Consider the following 20,996-nt stretch of genomic DNA (forward strand, 5'->3'; position numbering starts at 1 on the left):
CATATATTAATGTACGATGTTTGTTATGCCATGGAACACCAAATGATTTATACGAATAAATGTGTTGATTGTGCAATATATGGATGACGTTTATGTGGTGAAAATTTATGACCGATGAAGTATGAGGTATTGTGGAGAACCACTATTAAAGTGAAATGTGGAACTTTTGAACTTCGTTGCGAACGTAGGAGCCATATGAAGCTTGAGTTAAGTAATGATCAAATATACGTTGAAGTACGAGACTTCAAGCTATACTTGAAATTATATAGTGCCTATGAGGTAGGCCAGACTGAACGTGCTAGAACTTAGTTATAAGTTGACAACTGCAATATCACTTTCCTGAGTGATAAAACCAACGAAAGTATATATTTCGAACTTGGTGTATCCTCACAATGGCGAGATCATACCTAAGATCTAATAAAACTATGCAGTCTTGCATACCATGCCAAAGTGGCGATGCGACACAAGTACAACGACGTTTACGATACTTTAAAACCACGTGTGCAATGGCAATGCATTTCGAAAACTACGTGGCATGGCAAGAAGACTTTGAAGATGCGACCATCAAAATTAGTTATTAATTTCGACGATACGATGAATCTCAACTTGGAATCCACGATTTCATAGAACGATGTTACCATGTTCAGGCTCGCGAAAATGTGCGAGGGAGTGCGACCCTCGTAGCTAGAATGAACGTTTTACTTTTAACAGTACTTACTTGGATTCTAAGTTTCTTTCGGGACGTTTTGAATAAACGTGAGCCCTTGTTTATTTAAACACCTTGGTTGACTCCCAAATTACAAGTAATGTCCATTATTTTTTTTCCCTATATCGAGTCATGACTCACTTGTCTCGAAAGTTTGTGTTTGCCTTTGTAACGTTGGATTGCTTGATTGAGTAGTCTCCTTTGATTCATCATTCATAAGGACAATATTTTGACCTTATGAACTTCCGTCATTGAACTTCATTCCTAAGGTTGTTTGCAGTTATGACCTTCAGTATAATCACACCTCCAGACATGTTTTCTTCAAAGGATGGAATATTATTCTTAGAACTAATGGTTCACCTCTTTATTTTGTAACCATGTATGTGACAAGTTCTTTCTTTCAGAAGTGAAATTCTTTTTAGCTCGGTTTCACTACATATATTGTTTCATACTCAATGATTTTTCTTTCTGCAACACCAAGTTAAGGTTATCCTGTTCTCTTCTTCCTTAACGAGTTGATCGTGTTAAATTTCTGAAAAGTTCCATTCACTTTGAGTTATCTTTAACAAACCCGCGAACCCATTGATATGATTTCATCTTTTCCAATAACCTGATGTTGTTGAACCATCATTTGTACTACTTCATGACATTTGTCCATGTTTCTAAATCCTTTCGCGACTGATTATTTTAGGCCTTGACGTGTTTGAACGATATCCTTCATTGCTGTCCGGAATTTTACAAAGTGTGATCTAGCAGTCGGCTATGGAATTTGAGAATTTTTGCAGTTTCATCCTGTTTCCATGACCTATCTCATGTTCTTCCAAGCTCTCATCAGAAGTAAATTCTCAAAGCTCTATGGGTTTTATTTGATACCTCTAAACCATTTAATTATCAGAATGGATGGGTTGAGTCCAATGAAACTCAATCATTGCATTGTTGTTCTTGTTTCCTTGATTAATTTTGGAGCCTTCCCGACTAAAGACATCCTTAGCAATGTTGCAACAATTTGAAATCTGTTCATATCCAAGTAAGACTGTTGGGTCAAATTTCGAATCCTTGATACTAGACGGTAGGGAAATGCAGTAGTCGACTCGGATATACACAAGGAATAAGTCTCTATAGTCAGACATGCTCAAAAATGACACACCAGTCCAGGGAGAAAAGGAAGTGGGATGATTCTCGGACTCCATACGACGGAAAACGGTACCAGTCGAGTCAGCATCGATCTCAACACGGAGGAGGACAGCATACTTCTAGTCAGAGATGAGACTACCGATCCAGGGCACCACAGTGCAACGTGTGCTCTAAGTATCACTTCGGAGAATGTCGGCATCAAAACGTTACCAAGTGTTACAAATGCAGAGGGAATGGTCACTTCTCTAGGGAGTGTCCGAGCAAGAAGGGAGGATCGGGATCGAGGCAGAACAATCAAGGATCCCGTCAGCAATCAAGGGCACCGCAAAGTGAATCGAGGGGAAATCGCGACCAGCTGTCACGACAACAACAACCCACTCAAGACTTCCGTCTCCAGCTAGAACGTACGCGTTGGAACAAAAACAACCGAAGATGGAGCAAGGCGATCGAGAAAAAGGAAACCTGACAGGTATGGGCGAAATTTTCGACACTCCTGTCGTTGTGTTGTTTGATACGGGCGCATCGCATTCATTCGTATCTGATTTGGGTGTGAATACATTGAGCTTGCCTGTTAGCAAATCTGAACATAAGATGGTAGTGTCTTCACCAGTGGGTGGGACAATAGAAATCGTTATGGGAAACCTTAAGTTAGTCGCTCACGATCCGCAAGTTATGGCTAGATATCGACGTAATTTTAGGGATGGATTGGTTGACCGTGAATTTTGCGACGATTCGTTGTAAGGAGAGACAAATATCTCTACAAGCTCTGGGGAAAGAAACCCATCGTGTACGATGGAATCTCGATGAACCGGCGAACCGCTATAATCTCTGCACTTCAAGCTACCGCAATGATGAAGAAAGGGCGTCTTGCATATCTCGTTTATCTCCACGGAGAGGAGATGGAGGAAAGGAAAGTGGAAGACGTCACTGTTGTGTGAGAATTTCCAGACATTTTTTTCCCAAAGCGTTACCTGGACCGCCGCCAGATCAACAAGTGGAGTTTACAATCGACCTCGAACCAGGAGCCGCACCTGTGTCTAAGGCACCGTATCGAATGACGCCTAAAGAGCTGGAGAAACTCAAGATACAACTTCAAGAGCTCATGGACCTAGGATTCGTTAAGCCTAGTGTCTCACAGTGGGGCACACCAGTGCTTTTCGTCAAGAAAAAGGACGGGTCGATGAGAATATGTATCGACTGTAGAGAGTTGAACAAATTGACTCTCAAGAATGAGTATCCACTGCCGAGGATAGATGACCGGTTTGACCAACTCCGAGGAGCCGGCGTGTTTTCAAAGATGGACTTAAGGTCCGGATATCACCAACTGAGAGTTCGAAGGGAGGACATATCGAAGACCGCATTTGGTACAAGATATGGTCACTATGAGTTCGTTGTGACGTCGTTCGGTCTAACGAATGCACCTGCGGTATTCATGGACTTGATGAACCGGGTATTCCATCCGTACTTGGATAAATTCGTTTTGGTCTTCATAGATGTTGTCCTGGTCTAGTCGAAGAACGGGAAGGAGCACGAGGAGCATCTATGAATCGCTTTGGAGACATTGAGGACCGAGAAGCTATACGCCAAATTTAGCAAGTGTGAATTTTGGCTGAAAGAAGTAAACTTTCTTGGACACATTGTATCGGCATAAGGAACCCAAGTGGATCCTGCCAAAGTTGAGGCAAGTTTTCAACTCTTGAAGGAGAAATTGACCACCGCGCCTGTCACGACCTCACTTCCTAAGGATAGAAAGCACGGTGGATCGCGACTAACGGGGGAATTAAGAAGCGAGGAAGAAGGGGGAAAACAATCAAGGGGGTACGATATGTAGATCAAAAGACGAAACTTCATTATCAAATCATAGTCTCAGATCACGAAGCAACATAGTTTGAATAAAAATAATCCAACGGAATAAAGAAAACATCAGAGTTCTAAAACTTGACGTAGCGGAAGCATTTGAGAGTTAACTACTACTCCCTCTGTTCCATAGTAGTGGAGTCATTTTGCCATTTTGGTACATTCCATAGTAGTAGAGCCATTTCCCTTTTTAGTAAAAGTTAACACATTTCTTCTCTCTTACTTTACTCTCTCTTACTTTATTCTCTCTTCATCTCTCTACTTTCTTAATCTCCGTGCCGAAAAGAAATGCCCCCACTACTATGGAATGGAGGGAGTACTATGTATGAAGACACAATAGCAACCGGAACATTTATTGAATACTGTCTTTGTCCAAATGCTCAACATCCTCCGTCTCCCGTCCACGCTCAACCTGCACATAGGGAAAATATATGCAGGGGCTGAGTACTTGATGCACTCAGTGAACTCATGCCCAAAATACATTTTTAACAATTAAGTAATGTCACGCCATCGTTGAGTGAAACTCGGGTTTTACTTTAAAAAAATATCGAGAAACACTAAAATCATTTTCATCGAAAACATAGCTGATCAGCCCATTATCATCATCATCCCCCATCATGTACTATATCTGAACCATCATGTGAAACGAGAATGTGGCCACAAACTCGATCACTGGACCGGCCGACCCAAGGGACTGCTCACGATCCCCATCAGTGCACTAGTCTGAGTAGGGACTCACTCCCTAGTCAGAACCGAATTCGTTAACCATCAAAGTCTAGTAGGACATTATCCTAGTAGACAATCAGATAAGCGATTCAAAACAAAAAATACGACATGACATAGCATTTAAACCACCCTTATCTCACCATATACATATCATTGCAAATAAAAGAGTTTAAGTAATAGAGCCTACCTCAAAAGCTTAGATTTTCCTTAAATAGCTTCTCGTTCCGACTTTAGCTTGCGTGCGAACCTCCTTTTTGGAAAATACATAAGTTCACATCAAATCTTGGTAACGAAGATATTTAGAATGCATGCACTCTAATTAACGTCTTTTATTTCGTTTTCTCGGTTTTCGTGCATTTTCAATTATTCGGCGGCCGCCCAAGGCGTCGCGTGCGACGCCGGTCGGCCGCTTACGCCCATTCTTTCCTCCGTTGGCTCCTCACATTTTTCTCCAAAATTTTGAAATAAATTTCTTAAAATTTATTTAATCGCATAATTAAATTATCGCAACTATTTCTCTTCGAAATTATTTTATTTCAGACTTGGGATAAATCGTTCATCCTTCTAATTATTCCGGAAATTAATGAAATAATTTCCCACAATTAAATTATCGTCCCAAGGATTTATTAAAAGGCCCAAACCTTAATTATTTCCCCACTTTAAACTCCTAAGCCCTAAAGCAATATAGATGGAGCCCAAAGCTTATATTTTATCCCACTTAATATTCTGGCCCAACAAAAAAAACTGGCCCAAATCCAACACAAAACAACAATTTCCCTTACTCCCTCCATCTCGGTCAACTCCCTCTCTCTCTCTCAAAATTCTAATTCCTTTCTTCTTTTCTTCGTTTCCCCCAATTCGCTCCACGCCTCGCCGACGGTCGCTGCTGTGCAGTCGCCGTCGTTCGGCGCCGGGAGATGCTGCTGCTCCGTCGGTGGTCGTCACTCACTGCAGTCGCCGCTGCACTCGCCTCTGTCCAGCTGCTACTGTTCGGCCCGTCGCTGCCACCGACATAGCAGCTGCTCGTTGGGCAACTCAGTAGCTTCAGTTGCTACGCCGTCGTCGAGTCACAGAAATTCTTCGTCATCAGTCGTTGGATCGCGGTCGAGAGTAACCCGCTGCGCAGCCCCCTACTGTCGTCACTTGGCGCCGCAGCAGCTGCTGCGTCGCCGCTCGGCAGCCCCAAATTTTCCACGAAGTTAAGTTCTTTTCAAGATTCGAAGCTTAAATTCGAGTTGTAAATTATGGTTTTGATTTTCGGCAGTTTGGGTTGGTGTCGTGAATTGCATATTGTGCTACATATGCAAATGATAGGAGTTGAACGAAGGATGGGATGGAGTTTACCTTTGGTTGTTAAACGGTGAAATCGATGGAATTGAATGAGACGGGTGGAGAACTTCCTTCCTTACTGTCACAAAAACTCCTTGAGTTTGATAGGTATAAAATGGTAAAATGAGAAATAGATGGATCGATATTTATCTTGAATTGGTTGTGATTGAAACAAAAGGTAGCAATTTCTTCTACTTCTCACTCTCACTCTCACTCTCACTCTCACTCTCACTCTCTCGGCTCTCTCGGTTCTCTCTGGATTTGTTGAAGTGAATAGGGAAGGAGAGTAGATAATTTAACAAGGTTATTCTATTAATTGGGTGACCTTTGATTTGCAGGTTTGAATGTAGAAGATGGAGGGTGGAAGGTCACTTGAAAATGGAGAGTCTCCATGGAGTGGAGAAGTTGGCGTAGGGGAAGAGAGAAAAGGGTTTTGGGCTTGTACAAAATTTTCTAAGAATAAATTGGGCCAACATATTATTTGTGGAGTTTGGCTCAAGTTGGGAAAATATAAGAGAAAATTTGGATGGCCCAACACTCTTAAACATTAATAAGAACATTTGGACTTTGATTTATTTTTACTTGGGTCGGCCCAAGTTCTTATATTTAATTTTGTTCGTTTTCTTTCATTTAGACAAACTATTATTTGTCTCGTAGTAACTTGGTGTTATTCCAAGTACTATAAAAAGTACGGGCGTTACATCGCCAGTGTTAGCTGTGCCGGAGCCTGGAGTGAACTATGTAGTCTGCACCGACGATTCGAAGGTGGGACCAGGATGCGTGTTGATGCAGAACAACAAAGTGATCGCCAGCGTAACGACAATTGAGACCGCACGAGTTAACTACCCAACCCACAACTTGGAGCTAGCAGCAGTAGTGCATGCCCTAAAGATTCGGAGGCACCATCTCTACGGAGTTCGATGTGAAATCTCTACGGAGCCTGAAATATTTCTTCGAGTAGAAAGATTTGAACATGCGACAACGAAGATGGCTCGAATTAGTAAAGGACTACGATTGCGGCATCAACTACCACCCTGGCAAAGCAAATGTAGTGACAGATGTTTTGATCCGAAGGAACCATTCGCAACTAGCTGCTTTTCTGACGGAAGAGGAAAGTCTAATACGAGAGTTTAGTAAAATACAATTGGAAGTGGTAAGGGCACCTGAAACAGTGGAAGGCCGAATTGCCACCTTAGTGGTTGAACCTAATCTAAGAACGAGAATCGTTGCAACACAACAGATGGATACGAAACTTGAAGAAATTCGAATTGAAGTGAGAACTGGAAAATCTGGAAGTTTTAGTGAGGAGTCCGACAATGCCCTCACTTTTGAAGGGAGACTGTGCGTACCAAACAACGTGGAACTCAAGAACGAGATCATGAGTGAAGCTCATGAGACTCCATACACCGCTCACCCGGGAAGCACGAAGATGTATCAAGACTTGAAAAAAACCTTTTGGTGGAATGGCATGAAGAGAGACATAGCGGCATTTGTGGACCGTTGCTTACTCTACATCAACGACCGTACGGAAAGTTGCAACCACTAGAAATTCCCGAATGGAAATGGGAGCACATCGCCATGGATTTTGTGACGGCATTGCCAAAGACGCAAAAAGGGAATACTGCCATATGGGTAATTATAGACCGACTCACCAAGTGTGCGCATTTCATACCGATTCCCGTAACGCATGGATCGAGCAAGCTAGCTCAGATCTACATAAAGGAAATAGTGCGACTGCATGGAGTCCCAGTGACGATCACGTCTGACCGTGACCCGAAGTTCACTTCAAGATTTTGGACTAGCCTACAACATGAACTAGGAACTCGATTGAATTTCAACACAGCGTTTCACCCGCAGACAGATGGGCAGTCCAAAAGAACGATCCAAACTCTCGAGGATATGTTGAGAGTTGTGGTGCTCGACCGAGGAGGAAGTTGGGAGTCCGCACAACCACTGATTGAGTTCGCCTACAACAACAGTTTCCAGGTAACAATAAACATGGCGACGTATGAAGCCTTGTATGGGAAAAAGTGTAGATCCCCGCTCTACTGGGACAAAGTCGGGGAGAAAAGGATACTTGGACCCGATGCAGTTGAAGAGATGGTTGGAATTGTCCGGTAAATTTGTGAAAGGATAAAAAAAGCTCAAGACAGACAGAAGTCATACGCGAATGCCCGACGAACCGACTTACAATTTCAAACCGACGACAAAGTATCCCCGTCGAAAGGGATAACGCATTTTGGTGTCAAGGAAAAATTAAAACCGCGATTTATTGGGCCTTATGAAATCCTTGAAGGAGTGGGTCCTGTTGCATACCGTTTGGCGCTACCCCCAAGCCTCAGAAATGTGCACAACGTCTTTCATGTGTCGCAGTTACGGAAATACGTGTTCGACCCAAAGCACGTGATCCGCTACGAAGAAGTTGGTTGAATTCCGACTTGAGCTACGAGGAGAGACCCCAAATGGTCCTGGACATAAAGGTTCAGAATTTGAGAAATAAATCGATAGCTAGCGTAAAAGTGTTGTGGAGAAACCACGGGTACGAAGAAGCCACGTGGGAACTTGAGGACAAGATGATGGAATTGTACCCGGAACACTTCTCATGAAGGTACCGAATTTCGGGACGAAATTTCTTTTAAGAGTCGTAGGATGTAACGCCCCACTTTCGGAACCCTAATTTGCGAAGCATAAAATTTTTGCATTTAATGCTTTTAATGCCGTGAAGTGTGTGAATTAAATGATGAGTGAATTAATTGCATGTTTTCTGTGTGACCTAATTGCGTTTTGGAATTTAGATTTGATCTAATTAGTCAAATCCGTTGAGCATATGACGTGGCTGTTGAATAGTCAAAGATGTAGAACATATGACGTGGCCATTGAAAGGTCAATCTGTTGAGAATATGTGGAGGAAGTGAAAATGGTTGAAATTGTGATGTGGCTGTGCGAATAATCTATGCGGGGTGAAATATATTGTGGCGAATTATTTCTTAAGGGATGAGTGAGATTAAATAGGAGCATCAGTATTCATTTGACATTTTGGACCCCTATGCTTGTTCCAAGGGAGATTTCAAAAATCTCCTTTTTATGGGAGAAAGAAATTATTTTATTATATTATTTAATCCCTTATTTATTCCCTTCCATTAATAAATACAAATATCCTAGCAATCTTACCATATCTAAGGAGATCTTGTCATATCCTATTTAAATTAAGATTTGAATTTAATTCCTTGTGGGAGAGGAATAAAAATCGCCTACTTCCCTATTTTAATGGTGGAAATTATTATTTTATTCTGCTCCGTATTATTTTATTCTACTCCGTGAAATACCAAATTAAATCATAGGCTAATTAAATAGCCTTGATTGTGAATTCCTCCTTATTCTTCTCCCATAATTCATGCAATTCTCCCTCTATTTCTCTAACTCCACATTATTCATTTAATTAATTATGGAGAATCAAATCTTGGAAATTATCTCTATAAATAAGGGAGGAAAACCCTAACCCTAGCCACTAACTACACGCCACTCTCCACTCTCCCACTCCCTCTCAATTTTTCTTCTATCTTTCTCCAAGAATTCTTCATCTTTTTGAGAAGAATTTAAGTTGAAGCCTCGAGAATTGTTGAAGAATCAAGATTTTACTTTGTTTCTACCCATCGTTTCATCTAGAAAGGTATAATTGAATTTCTTTTCCTCGTCCTCTCCATTGAAACCTTGATTTTGATTCCTTCATGCATATAATGAGTGTAGAGATCGTAGATCTAAGATTTAATCGGGTGGGATTGATGGTTGCATGAGAAAAAGATATGTATATGCGTTTATGGTTGTTTATGAATGAACTTATGGATGATTTGTGGTGAATGCTATGTGAATATACGAGAACATGATGGTGAGATCTTTTTGAAGCATGATTATGTGTTGGAAGCATGAATATATGTGTTTGGATGAATATTTGATAAACCCTAACTCGAAATTTGGAAGCATGACAACTGTGGTGTTCGGACAGTAGATTCCGACGTGTGTTTGACTGACCAAACTATCTTATTTTGGTGCAAAGTTTTAACTGAGTAAACTTCAAGGTGTCTTCTGTGTTGTGTGTAAATTTCAGTGTTTTTGGACGAAAGATGAAGTTTTAATGAATTTTTGAAGTCCACTGCGCAGTTCTGCCAGTATTTGTATTCTCGTCCAGTGAGTTTCGTTTTTGATTTGACCGACCTAAAGATGTGATTTTGATGTGAAATTTTAACTGGATTATCTTTGATGTGTATACTGTATTGTGGTAAAGTTTCAGCCCCAATGGAGGTTGGATGAATTTGTAATGATTTTTATAAAATGACTGCGCTATTCTGCCAGATTTCTATCATACAAAAATAATCTATGTTGTTAAGTTTTGAATGATATACATGATACATATGTATTAAGGAACCCATTCTATGATGAAGTGATGTGTTGTTCGTTGATGTAAGCTATGGTGTGTTTCCTTGTGTTGATGAACGTTTGGGATGGGTAAATTAAAGAGACGATGGAAGGAACGTTAGGGCATGCATGATAATTTTTATGATGAAAGGCTGATTGTATTGTGGTGTTGACAAGGGTTGTCGTACGTACGTGAGCACAGGAACGAGGGTTGCTTTGAGTTGTGTATTGTGTTATCTAAACAAGCGAGGTGAGCTTTCTTTTAAATAAGGACGATGTCCTAAATGTTTTATTGATGGGAATGAAATTGTGTTTATCATGCCTTGTTTGATTTTAACGTGCCTATCTGATATGGGTTTATGCCATTATTATTTAAATCGAATTCGGGTCCTCGTAGGGCCGCAAACCCTACTTGGACTAGTGTACACCTATGGTAGATCGTGTGCTAGCGTACGAGCTGGCCGGTCTAGTGACTTGGTTTGTGGCCACATTCCAAGTCATGTATTGGTAGATTTGGTAAACGTCTATGGGAAAATGACTGATCAGTCGACTTTTGAACGATGAAATATTTTGGTACCTCGGGCCTTTCTAAAAATAAAAACCCCGATGGATACTTGAAAAAGGCATGATAAATAATATTTTGATAAACTGTTTTCGGCATGAGTCCACTGAGTATTTTATAGTACTCAGCCCTGCATATATTTTCCCTATGTGCAGGTTGAGCGGCGACGAGAGTATGGTGGTGTTGAGCAAGTTAATTGAAGAATGAATTGTTTATCTTTGATCTGTGAGTGTCGTTGTGTCTTCATACATAACTTCACTCTTCTCTTGGATGCTTCCGCTGAAACCTGTTTTACTTATTGTTTAATGTTGACACTATTTTGAGTTCCGTTCCGTTTTGGAGTACGTTGAACCCGTATTATTTTGAATACCAATGATAATAATTGTTTTCTCCTTTTGGTCTATCTGTCAAAGCGTCACCCTTTTCTCTTGATTTATTGTTCATTTATTTCCTTGGTCAAACCCCTTTTTATAAAACCCTAGCCCCTTTTATTTGATTGCATTTAAGTCCTGTTATGTCACGATCGTCGCATTTAATTACCCTAGAAGGGCGGTCGTGACATAGTCGATCAGAAAAAAGTCAAATCACTCCAAGGTTCACCTTGAAGGGTTTGAGGGAGGGTGTTGGCAATTGAAACTAAAAGAATATAATACAACTATCCCACATCGGTGTACAAAACCTTGAACATAAAGAGCAAAATTAAACGACTGGTGGGATTTCTAAAATTCTCACAGGTGAATACTCAACAAATAATTCAATACAACGAGTAGAATTTTGGGCCTCGTTGAACATAAACATCACACTTTCATCAGTGTAAATCTCGCATAAACATTATTCATCGGTGTAAATCTCAGTACATATATAACTCATAACGGAAGCAAAGACTTGATATTGTCTCTATGATATTTCAATAGCATGTTGATTCATATCTATTCTGATCGTAACACATATCATTGCAACTAATTCAGAATATGAAATGAACGAATTCAATACGATGGAACCTCTAGCACGAGGGGGATCATAACTAATACCCAATTGAGGAAGTTGAATTATTCTACCACTCCAATACAAACTCACACAAATGCTTGCATGATTTTTGCATCAAAAAATAAAGGGACAATTGAGGACAATTTTTTTCTATAAACCCTAATTTAGTAAATTAGGGACAATTTTATTATAAACCCTAATATTATGAAGTAAACATGAATAAGAGATGAATGTTGCAAGATTGAAGAAAACTTACCGGAACCGAAATCGCCTTGGAATCGCCGGGGAATCGCAAGCTGATTCTTCCTTCTTTTCACGCAAAAATGGGCAATTTGCTTCTGGACTACGAGTTTTGTTTAAGATAGAGATGTATGGGCTCATGTGTCGTTACAGAAACGCATGAGGCTCATGCGCCGTCGGCTAAAATGCATGACCCTCATGCATTTCATTAAAAGACGATGCATGAGGGACATGTGTCGCTCACAAACTGGGAATCTAAAAAAATGCAACACTTATGGAATTCCATTGCCATCCTAGAACAAAAATAGAAAAAATCCCATCTTTGCATAACAAGGTAATTGAGTTTTTTCACTGAAATTAGATTTCTTTAATACTGTAGATGCATTCCGTTTCAAAAACTTCTTTTATTTAGACAATCAATCAACTACGAAGCGTAGTAGTATTAGTATGTGTTCGTGTTTGCTTATAGTTATACAAGCTAGATTAAAGCAGTTAAGCAGAGACTGGTGAAAGTTGGAAAAGGAAAAAAGATGCATTGATCCAGAAAGAGGTAATCTTGTACCATTATGCAATCTAGGGATTTTGGTAATTTCTTTAATTTTATTGTTTTCTCCATCTCTGTCATCATGTGTTATTTTTATAGTTCTATACTTTTTACAGTGCAGTTGTGAACAGAAAATTCAACAATTACAAAGGGAAATGAATTGTCAATTGCAGAAAGATGTAAATGTTGCATTGTTAGAGTTTTAAAATTTACTACTAATGCCATCTTCTTTTCTACTTGTAGATTAACAATATAGATTGATATAGAAACCAAAATGTGAAAGGATGGCTGTTGTGTTGTTGCATTAATTGAATGACTACATGAGTGAGCAAATAAGCAAGAATGGTTACAACATGGGACTATTGCTGGACGACGGCTGGTTCCCGGAATCCGATAGCTCCTCGATCATCCTGACCACTTCATGCATAGCAGGTCTCATCTCCGGCACCTTTGCTACACAGGCCATTGCAATCTCAAGCATCTGCATCATTTCCTCTTCAACACTCTGATATCTGACCAGTTCACTGTCGAAAACCTCAGCCGTCCATTCCTCTCTCACGACGGATTGGACCCACCGTGGCAGATCCGTGACATCCTCTTGCCCTGGTGTCAGAATGGGTGACTTGCCTGTGAGCAATTCAAGAAGCAGGACACCGAAGCTGTAGACATCGCATTTCTGAGTATATCTCGTTGTCTCGATGAGCTCTGGCGCTCGGTAACCAGCACCTCTGGATGGAGTGGCAGGGACTCCCATCAGAGGAGTGAGCCCAAAATCTGCAACACAAGCATTTGTGTCTAGGCTGAGAAGGATATTGGAAGACTTGATGTTTCCATGAGTGAGTCTGTTTCCACTAGCTGAATGAATATGTGCTATCCCTTTGGATGCTCCTAAGCAAATCTTGACTCTACTTTCCCAATCAAGAATCCTTCCATTTTCTCTGTTGCCTGCAAAGATAACACCATTGTGTCAAATTGAGCTTATATTAAGTGTTTGTTGCAACATTATGCACGTACCATGGAGTCGTGTGTAGAGGCTGCCAGCGGGTACATGGTCGTATACTAGGAGCTTCTCGTCTTTGGAATGGTAGTAAGCACGGAGGGGAACAACGTTGGGGTGAGGGTGCAGCTTGCCAATGGCCTTCATCTGTTGCTCGAACTCTCTCTTCCCGGAGATCACTTCTCTGAGGCGCTTGACCACCACCGTTGTTCCTTCTTCCAAGACTGCGGTGTAGGTTGTGCCGTATATTCCTTTTCCCAGCACCTCGGCTGAGGCTCGCAGCAAGTCCTCAAGATTGAAGCTGTAGGAGCTGCCTTGAAAGAATATCAATTGGTTCTTCTCTGCCTCTTGCACTCCACTCCCAAACTCTTCCTTAGGCGTCTCGCCTCTCCTCCCTACAACCGCGTTTCCTTTGCCTCCTCCTGCTGCTGCTCGTCTCCGCTTCAAACAGAAAACTAACAATGCCGAGGCTACAACTGCTGCCACCGCGGCTCCACCTACTCCCAGAGCAACTATACTTGACGTGCCTAAACTTTTGCTCGACTTTTGTGTTTGAGGAAGTGTTGGTGAGAATGGGGACTGTGAAGAAGGAGGCGGCGGGGAGAGATCTCGAGATGGTGGAGACAAAGGTGGAGACGAAGGCGAAGGCGAAGGCGAAGGAGAAGGAGGTGATGCTACATGGCATGTCTGCAGTGGCTTCCCACACAACATAGAGTTGCCAGTGAATGAAGAAGCAGGGAATCTCTGGAGGTGAGATGGGACAGAGCCATTGAGGTTGTTATTGCTGAAATTCAATTGCACAAGGTCAGGAAGGTTGAGATCAGGGATGAAGCCAGAAAGAGAGTTGTTTTGGAGGAATAAAGCAGTGAGATGTGTGAGATTCTGGAGTGTTTGAGGGATGTTGCCTGTCAATGAGTTGAAGGATAAATCAATGACATTGAGGAGAGGAGACTGAAAGGAAGGAATGGCGCCGGAGAATCTGTTGTGTTGGAGATTGACATAGCGTAGGGAATCGAGAGAGAGGAGGTCGGATGGAAGGGTGCCATTGAGGTAGTTTGATCTGAGGCTGAGAGTGGTGAGGGCGTCCAACCTTGCCAAGGTGTTGTCCGGGAGAGGGCCGAGGAGGCCGTAGGCGGGTAGGCGGAGGGCCACGACCCGAGCAGGACCACGCGAAGAGCAGGTGACTCCGGCCCACGAGGTGCAAATCAAGGAAGAGTTTATCCAGTTGAGTCTCCTGGCATGAGGCATGGCGGACGCGAAATCAAGAAGGGCGTCGCGGTCTGAGTTGAGGTCAGCCGTCACAGTAATCGCCATGTAGAACAAGATGAAGAAGAAGCAACATGTAGAGAATGAGGAATGAAGGTTCATCATCGTTGATTGGAAATTAACTTACATTTGGTTTCTTTCTTGAACAAGATATGAATTATAGGAAGCAATCAAACTCAACTACATAACCACTTTTTGAAGCTTTAAAGGTGTTATGAAATGGGAAGAGAATTCCTCTCTAACACAACGGCATTATTATTATTATTATTCTACTTTTGTAGATTCCCTTCCTTTTTCTTGTAGGCGTTGATAAAGAAGAAGATAGATGAAAGTTGGGGAGAATTTTTGAATGTTGGGTTGTGTTTGTGTAGAGATGTTTTGTTGAAGTTTTAATTGGTCAAACCCCCTATTTTGTGTTTATTGTTGGGCATTATTGTGGGATTAACCTAATAATAAGATGCAACTACTTCTCAACTAATATACTACTGTCCCTCAAAATGATTATCAATTTATTTGGTTAAGTAGTTCAACATTATTATACTAATTAAATACTCTTAGTAGATGTAGTATTAGCCACTCCACCGCAAACTACTACTACTTGCAGATGGGGGGTTGGCCCATTAAAGAAGATAATTCAAAGTATGGATGTTGATTTAATTAATAAAAACATATATAGATGCAAAAAGAAAGATGATCAATCATTAAGCAACATATAAAAAATGACCATTTGTTAATTAAGATATTTTTAAAAAATATTTTATGGCGTTGACTAAAGTATGGACAGTTGAGGTTTGGTGTAACTGAGATTGTACAAATATAAGAGTAGATTTTAGTGAATACAAAATTAGTGTAGAAAATAGAGGAATTAATTATTTTACTTACTCAAACCCCGCCTGACCAAAAAATATAAATAGGAAATGGGAGTAGGTAATTTTCAGTAATTTGTAATTAAACAATAGTATTTTCTTGATACAAAATAAATTTTAGGTTTGTGACTCGATTACTTTATTGTAGGACATGCTTTCTTATTTTATAAGGGTCTCTTATATCATTTATCAGATGTGCATGGTAGTTAAATTGTGATTAAAAAATTGCGGTTTGATAATGATAGTAACCAACAAGATACACCTTATTTTTATAGTTTGGTTGATAAAACTAATATAGGTGTATGATTGTATTAATAATTTTGTAGATAAGATTTATGCTCTTGCTGGTCTGGTGGAATCTGCTAGTTTTTCGTGACAAGGGGTTTTCGAGGCATTTGATGCTCACTAATATAATTATTTGGTAATGAATAATTGAAGGGTTAATAGAGTAATTGATTCTTTATTAATTAAAAATTAACTAGGCTGAATTAGTTTTTACAGAAGGGAAATGATTTAGATTTTCCAAGGAATCAAGAATGATGATCGGAATACCGCAAGAGAAGGGAAAGGGATGGCCGGATACATGATATTCGACACCACAAATTCAACATACCATAAACCATCATTGGCTAGTTTTGATGAAATGAAAGAGAATAAACGAAGTAAGTATAACATGATATAATTTCAAGTGAGTTGGTGCTTGGCTGGGCCAGGGTTTCGCTTCAAACAAACTTGATCCTACGTCGATTCTATCATTTAAAACAACGGAAATTGCAACCCGGTTCAAGTAAGTAGTCCGGCCCAAGTCCGCTCCATGTTCAACCGGCCAGATCTTTGGCTTGCCCAGTTGACACCTTTGTCTAAATGACTAAATCCAAAGGCTAAACAAGTGTTAGGAGGAAATGTACTCTTAATTAATAAATAACAATTATAATATGCACTCTAATGCCTTATTTATTGAGATTTTAATGTCTGTCAGTAAGGTTAACATGCAAATAACAAGATTCAATGTACAACATGAATTAAAAAAATCATGAAATTGAAACCCACTCCGGTTTAATAGTACTCCCTCCGTCCCATCACACTTTCTTTTTTAGTTTATCCTACAAAAGATGTCACATTTCTTATTTTGAAAAAAGTTTTCTCTCACGTCAATTATAAAATTATATTTTCTCTTATCACTTAACACACAAAACAAAGTGTACCATCTTCTTTGAGACGGAGGGAGTACGTACTAATATTCAACCACCACCATTTCGAGTTGAATTAAGCCAGCCAAAGGTAGAGAGTATAGAGATAACCAAGAAAATGTATAACAAAAAAAAAAAAACTTATGAATCCCTTCAAATGGGGAGATGACCACAATATAGCTCGTACAACAATGCCTTAGCAGCTATGCGCCTCATTCACATTCTTTTGTATCCAAATATTCCATGAAAAAATAGAAGAAAAAAATAACAATAAAATCACGAGGCTATAAAGGATTAAATGGTTCTGGCAGAAGTTCAAACCCATTATCGAAGATGGATCCTTGGTCAGACTTATCATCAATACTATGTAGCCAATTTGTGTTCTTCAGATCTTCTTTTAGAAGAATCATGTCGTACCGGGAACTTTCGTAAATATCATTATTGCTCAATTTTGCACAAGGCTGAGACTTGTCTTCCTCACTGCCACTCTCGGAAAATCGGCTGCTGTTATCTGCCACGGACAGGCTTCCGTTGCTGGATGCTGTACCTGGGTGTACTTTCTGGTTGCTGGATCTAATGCTTTGAGGGAAAAGATTCGATCCTCGAAACCCATTGTTGCCATTCCGTATGTCCTGCCACATATAGAACAGGGGAATTTAATCACCAGACTTTAGAAAATCAAATATTGTCAAGGAAGATGCGTACCATATGCCGTATGGCCATGTCAAGAGATTTTTTTGAGATTGTACGGCCAAATCCTGTGCTATCTGTTGATGTCTTTGCAGGCCTCCGAGACGACAACTCTCTCCTTGAGTCAACAACATCATTCAATGGAACATTGGTAAGTGTTCGGCTTCTTCCAGTGGGTTCTGCAACTCTTCCCCTGCTTACCACTGGAGATGACTGTCGCCTAGTGACGCTAGCATTGTTTGTGATAGGCTCCGTATTCCCTTTTCCAGTGAGAGCGACACCAGGTCTGGACCTCCCAGCTGATATTGGTCTATCTGGTAAACTAGTTCTAAGGTTAGGTGGTGTATCATGTGGAAAATGATGGAGTACGATTGGTTGTGATGGAGCACGAACTCGTGGTCCAGGGGAGCTTGGTCGTGAAACTGGAGTTGCAGTTTTCCCATTTGTGAGACTACGCCCACCAGGGGTTGATGGTCCAGATTGAGAATATGATGGCGCAGAATTTCGACGGGTGGGCGTTGATGGCCTTGATGTAGTTCGAGGAGCAGGAGAATTCAAGTTTGCCGAAATTTGAGGCCTGGAAGTAGGAGTAGATGGTCTTGAATTTTGGGTTGCTCTTGGTTTATCAATCGAAGAGGTACTGCGTGTAGGGCGGGGTTTAGAAGGAGTAGATGATCTCGACACTGTTGGACGCGCAGAAGGAGTAGAAGGCCTTGTAATTGAGGAGGAGCGGTTGGTAGGAGTAGACGGTCTGATATAAGATGAAACGGAAGCAGAACTTGTGTTGAGAATGGATGTTTGTTTATTGGAATAGGTGCTATACTGCGAACTAGATATAGAAGGTCTGGTCACCGAACTGCTTCGAGTTGGTTTTGCCACATGATTACTCTCTGAATGAGACACTGATAACTGGAAACAAAAAAACTTGGTTGTAGTCGCAACAATAAAAAAGGACGTAGATACCCTAACATATGATTAGCTTGGCTCACTCAACAAACCAAAGTAAATGAGACAAAAATAGCAAGTCAAGTTCAGCAAAAATAACAAAGATCGAACTAAAAATTAATCAACACAGTAAATATAGCTTGTGTGACATAGCAAGGTAGACTTGGAGAGTGGCATACCCGAGAAGCTTTGGATGTGGAGACTGACCGGACCAATGGACCACTTCTTGGAGCCATAAGACAGGCCTGTGATTCTTTTCCATCAAAAGCAGGGACCAACGGAGTTCCCGGAGGAGTGAGAAGCCTATTAGATGAGGGAAGTGAGGATTAATAGGTAGGAGTGATTGAACAAGACACAGCCTCCTACATCTACAAATAAATCCTTCAACATACAAAAATTTAAATCTAACATGAATCGGATTATTTTGAGATTCAGACTTGAATGGCCTTGTATCACGTAATAAAGTCTATTATCAAGTTCAGATTCAATTTTCATAAAAAGTAGTACCTTAAATAAGGTTTGATGGAGTTGTTTAGAGTGATTATCAAGTTATGTGATGAGATGTATTGTGTATCCTAGGGCTTGATCCGTAAAAAGAGTGATAGAAATGGAAATTGATTGGGAAATAATAAGGTAGATCTGATTCGGAAAATGAAAGTAATAGTAATTGAAAAGAGAGTTACCAATCATAATCGTGCTTGCCTCCATCAGCGGATGACAACAAATCATCCAATCCAGTCCTCCCCGGTTTGGCGGATCCAAGCGAAAGCCTCCCCAGTTTGAGCGAGACTAAACACAAAACACAAAACACAAAAATGAGCGCGAGATCAAAGCAGGAGTTGGTTTCTACTGAAGTTAATGTAGAGATATAGATAAATAGCATACCGTGAGGGTCGTCGGAAGGGGCGAGGGAGAGGCTGCGGCGGCTTTTGGAGAAGAGATCTAGATTGTCGTCGGTGGAATTGGGGAGTCCATTGATGCTGTGGCCACGGCGGTGGTTGCGGGTGGATTCTCTCAAGGTCCGATTCATGGAGTGGACTAGAGAGAGAGAGAGAGAGTCACGGAAGTGAAGACTTGATTTGAGAGCAGTAATTATGGGGAAACGACGTCGTAGAATGATTGATGAACAAAGGAATGGAAGAGGAAGGTGGTAGTGGTGAGTCAGACAGAATTGAAGAGGAGGCAACCGCATGTTCGATTTTCTGTCTCTTATTTTTATTATTTATAATAACTGGCTTCATTCATTCGTATAAATACATTTTTTAAGATGGGCATCTACTATGAGATGTTGCACTCTCATTATTTATACCTGCTGCAATTGACCATCATTATCAAATGCAAAATTCTGGAGTTGGTTAAATCCATAAATGAGGTGTAAATTTATAGGGCACTGCCTTGGATCTCACAATTTCAACTTGCTTAATCATTATCTGCCATTAAACATCACCATAATTGGACGTACTTATTTAAATCTATAATAATCAGGATTTTTTTATATGTAGAAATTAGATTTATTTATTTTTTCTTTTGAGAAAAAGAAAAAGAAGTTAAACTTTTCCCACGAGATGCAGCGGAGTAGCAATTGGCGAATCATAAATGCGGGTGGGTTTTGGCGGTAAATGATGATTATGGTTTGCTTAGGTAGAGAATAGTTGAATCCATCGTCAATTTAATATTATTTCCTTCATTCACCGTTTACAATTTTAGTTCGCATGAGTTTGGCGTGAGTTTTAAGAAAAATTTTTTGTTTGTGAAGAATTGTGAAAGAAAAGAATTAGTAGAATATAAATTTTAATTTTAATATTTCATTCATCTCATTAAATATGCAACATTTGTTTTTCAGCACGAAATTTTATGTAGTCTTGTTTTGTTAGTTAATGAAGAAAAAGTAAAGTAAAAGAGAAGAAAAAGTAAAGTAAAAGAGAAGAAAAAGTAGAGAGGGTATTATTTCCATTTTTATAAACATTTCATTTTTAATGAGACAAACCAAAAAGAAAAACGTTTTATTTCTAGTGGGACAGATGAAGTATTAGTTTTATAATAGATTTTAAGTGAAAAAGAGTTAGTGGAACAAAGAATCCACATACCAAAAGTGAAATAAAGTATATGATTCCTCAAATTATGGACATCTCAAAATGGCAAAATAAGAGCATCCACAACCGTGCCCTTGCCAGCGGCACGGTTGTTAGCCCGACCCCACTTTTTCTGTCTGCTCTCTGGCAAGAGCACAACACTCACAGCTGTGCTCTTCCGCAAGGACGAGCACAATTAATTTAAAATTCAATTACACAAAAACATTTCCATAATACTAAAATTCATTAAAAAACCACAATAAATATTACAAATTATAAATAAAATAAAAAAGACATAATTAAAATCCTAAAAATTAAAAATTACATAATTAAAATCATAAAAATTAAAAATTACATAATTAAAAAACTAAAAATTAAAAATTACATAATTAAACTCATAAAAATTAAAAATTACATGATTATTGGCTAATATTACCCGAGGAAGACTACACATCCGGCGGCACCAACCCCA

The 20,996-nt window shown here is 40.0% G+C and overlaps 2 protein-coding genes and 1 long non-coding RNA gene across 3 annotated transcripts; 1 reads left to right on the plus strand and 2 right to left on the minus strand.

Moving 5' to 3' along the window:
* Positions 1 to 4,940: 4,940 nt before the first annotated feature.
* Positions 4,941 to 6,327, plus strand: LOC121793750. Its single transcript, XR_006049159.1, has 2 exons — positions 4,941 to 5,860; positions 6,091 to 6,327. It is a non-coding gene; the product is annotated as an uncharacterized LOC121793750 (long non-coding RNA).
* A 6,446-nt stretch (positions 6,328 to 12,773) lies between these two features.
* On the minus strand, positions 12,774 to 15,135 carry LOC121793379 (probable inactive receptor kinase At5g58300). The gene is made up of 2 exons (XM_042191379.1): positions 13,513 to 15,135; positions 12,774 to 13,443 (listed from the first exon to the last, which is right to left on the minus strand). The coding sequence occupies exons 1-2, from the start codon at positions 14,864 to 14,866 to the stop codon at positions 12,845 to 12,847; spliced, it is 1,953 nt and encodes a 650-aa protein (XP_042047313.1). The 5' UTR covers positions 14,867 to 15,135; the 3' UTR covers positions 12,774 to 12,844.
* A 1,781-nt stretch (positions 15,136 to 16,916) lies between these two features.
* On the minus strand, positions 16,917 to 19,689 carry LOC121797337 (proteoglycan 4-like). The gene is made up of 5 exons (XM_042196094.1): positions 19,338 to 19,689; positions 19,136 to 19,241; positions 18,632 to 18,755; positions 17,523 to 18,416; positions 16,917 to 17,449 (listed from the first exon to the last, which is right to left on the minus strand). Exons 1-5 carry the CDS (start codon positions 19,642 to 19,644, stop codon positions 17,102 to 17,104), a joined length of 1,779 nt encoding a protein of 592 aa, XP_042052028.1. The 5' UTR covers positions 19,645 to 19,689; the 3' UTR covers positions 16,917 to 17,101.
* Positions 19,690 to 20,996: the final 1,307 nt, after the last annotated feature.

This window comes from Salvia splendens, chromosome 3 (genome assembly GCF_004379255.2).
Source record: "Salvia splendens isolate huo1 chromosome 3, SspV2, whole genome shotgun sequence".
In the NCBI taxonomy this organism is placed as follows: Eukaryota; Viridiplantae; Streptophyta; class Magnoliopsida; order Lamiales; family Lamiaceae; genus Salvia; species Salvia splendens.

Coding starts and splice junctions, on each gene's coding strand:
- LOC121797337 (XM_042196094.1), bottom strand. CDS start 19,644: ATGCGGTTGCCTCCTCTTCAATTCTGTCTGACTCACCACTACCACCTT. Junction 18,756..19,135: donor GGCAAGCACGATTATGATTG/GTAACTCTCTTT, acceptor CTCATCTAATAG/GCTTCTCACTCCTCCGGGAA. Junction 17,450..17,522: donor ACATGGCCATACGGCATATG/GTACGCATCTTC, acceptor TATATGTGGCAG/GACATACGGAATGGCAACAA.
- LOC121793379 (XM_042191379.1), bottom strand. CDS start 14,866: ATGATGAACCTTCATTCCTCATTCTCTACATGTTGCTTCTTCTTCATC. Junction 13,444..13,512: donor CCTCTACACACGACTCCATG/GTACGTGCATAA, acceptor TTATCTTTGCAG/GCAACAGAGAAAATGGAAGG.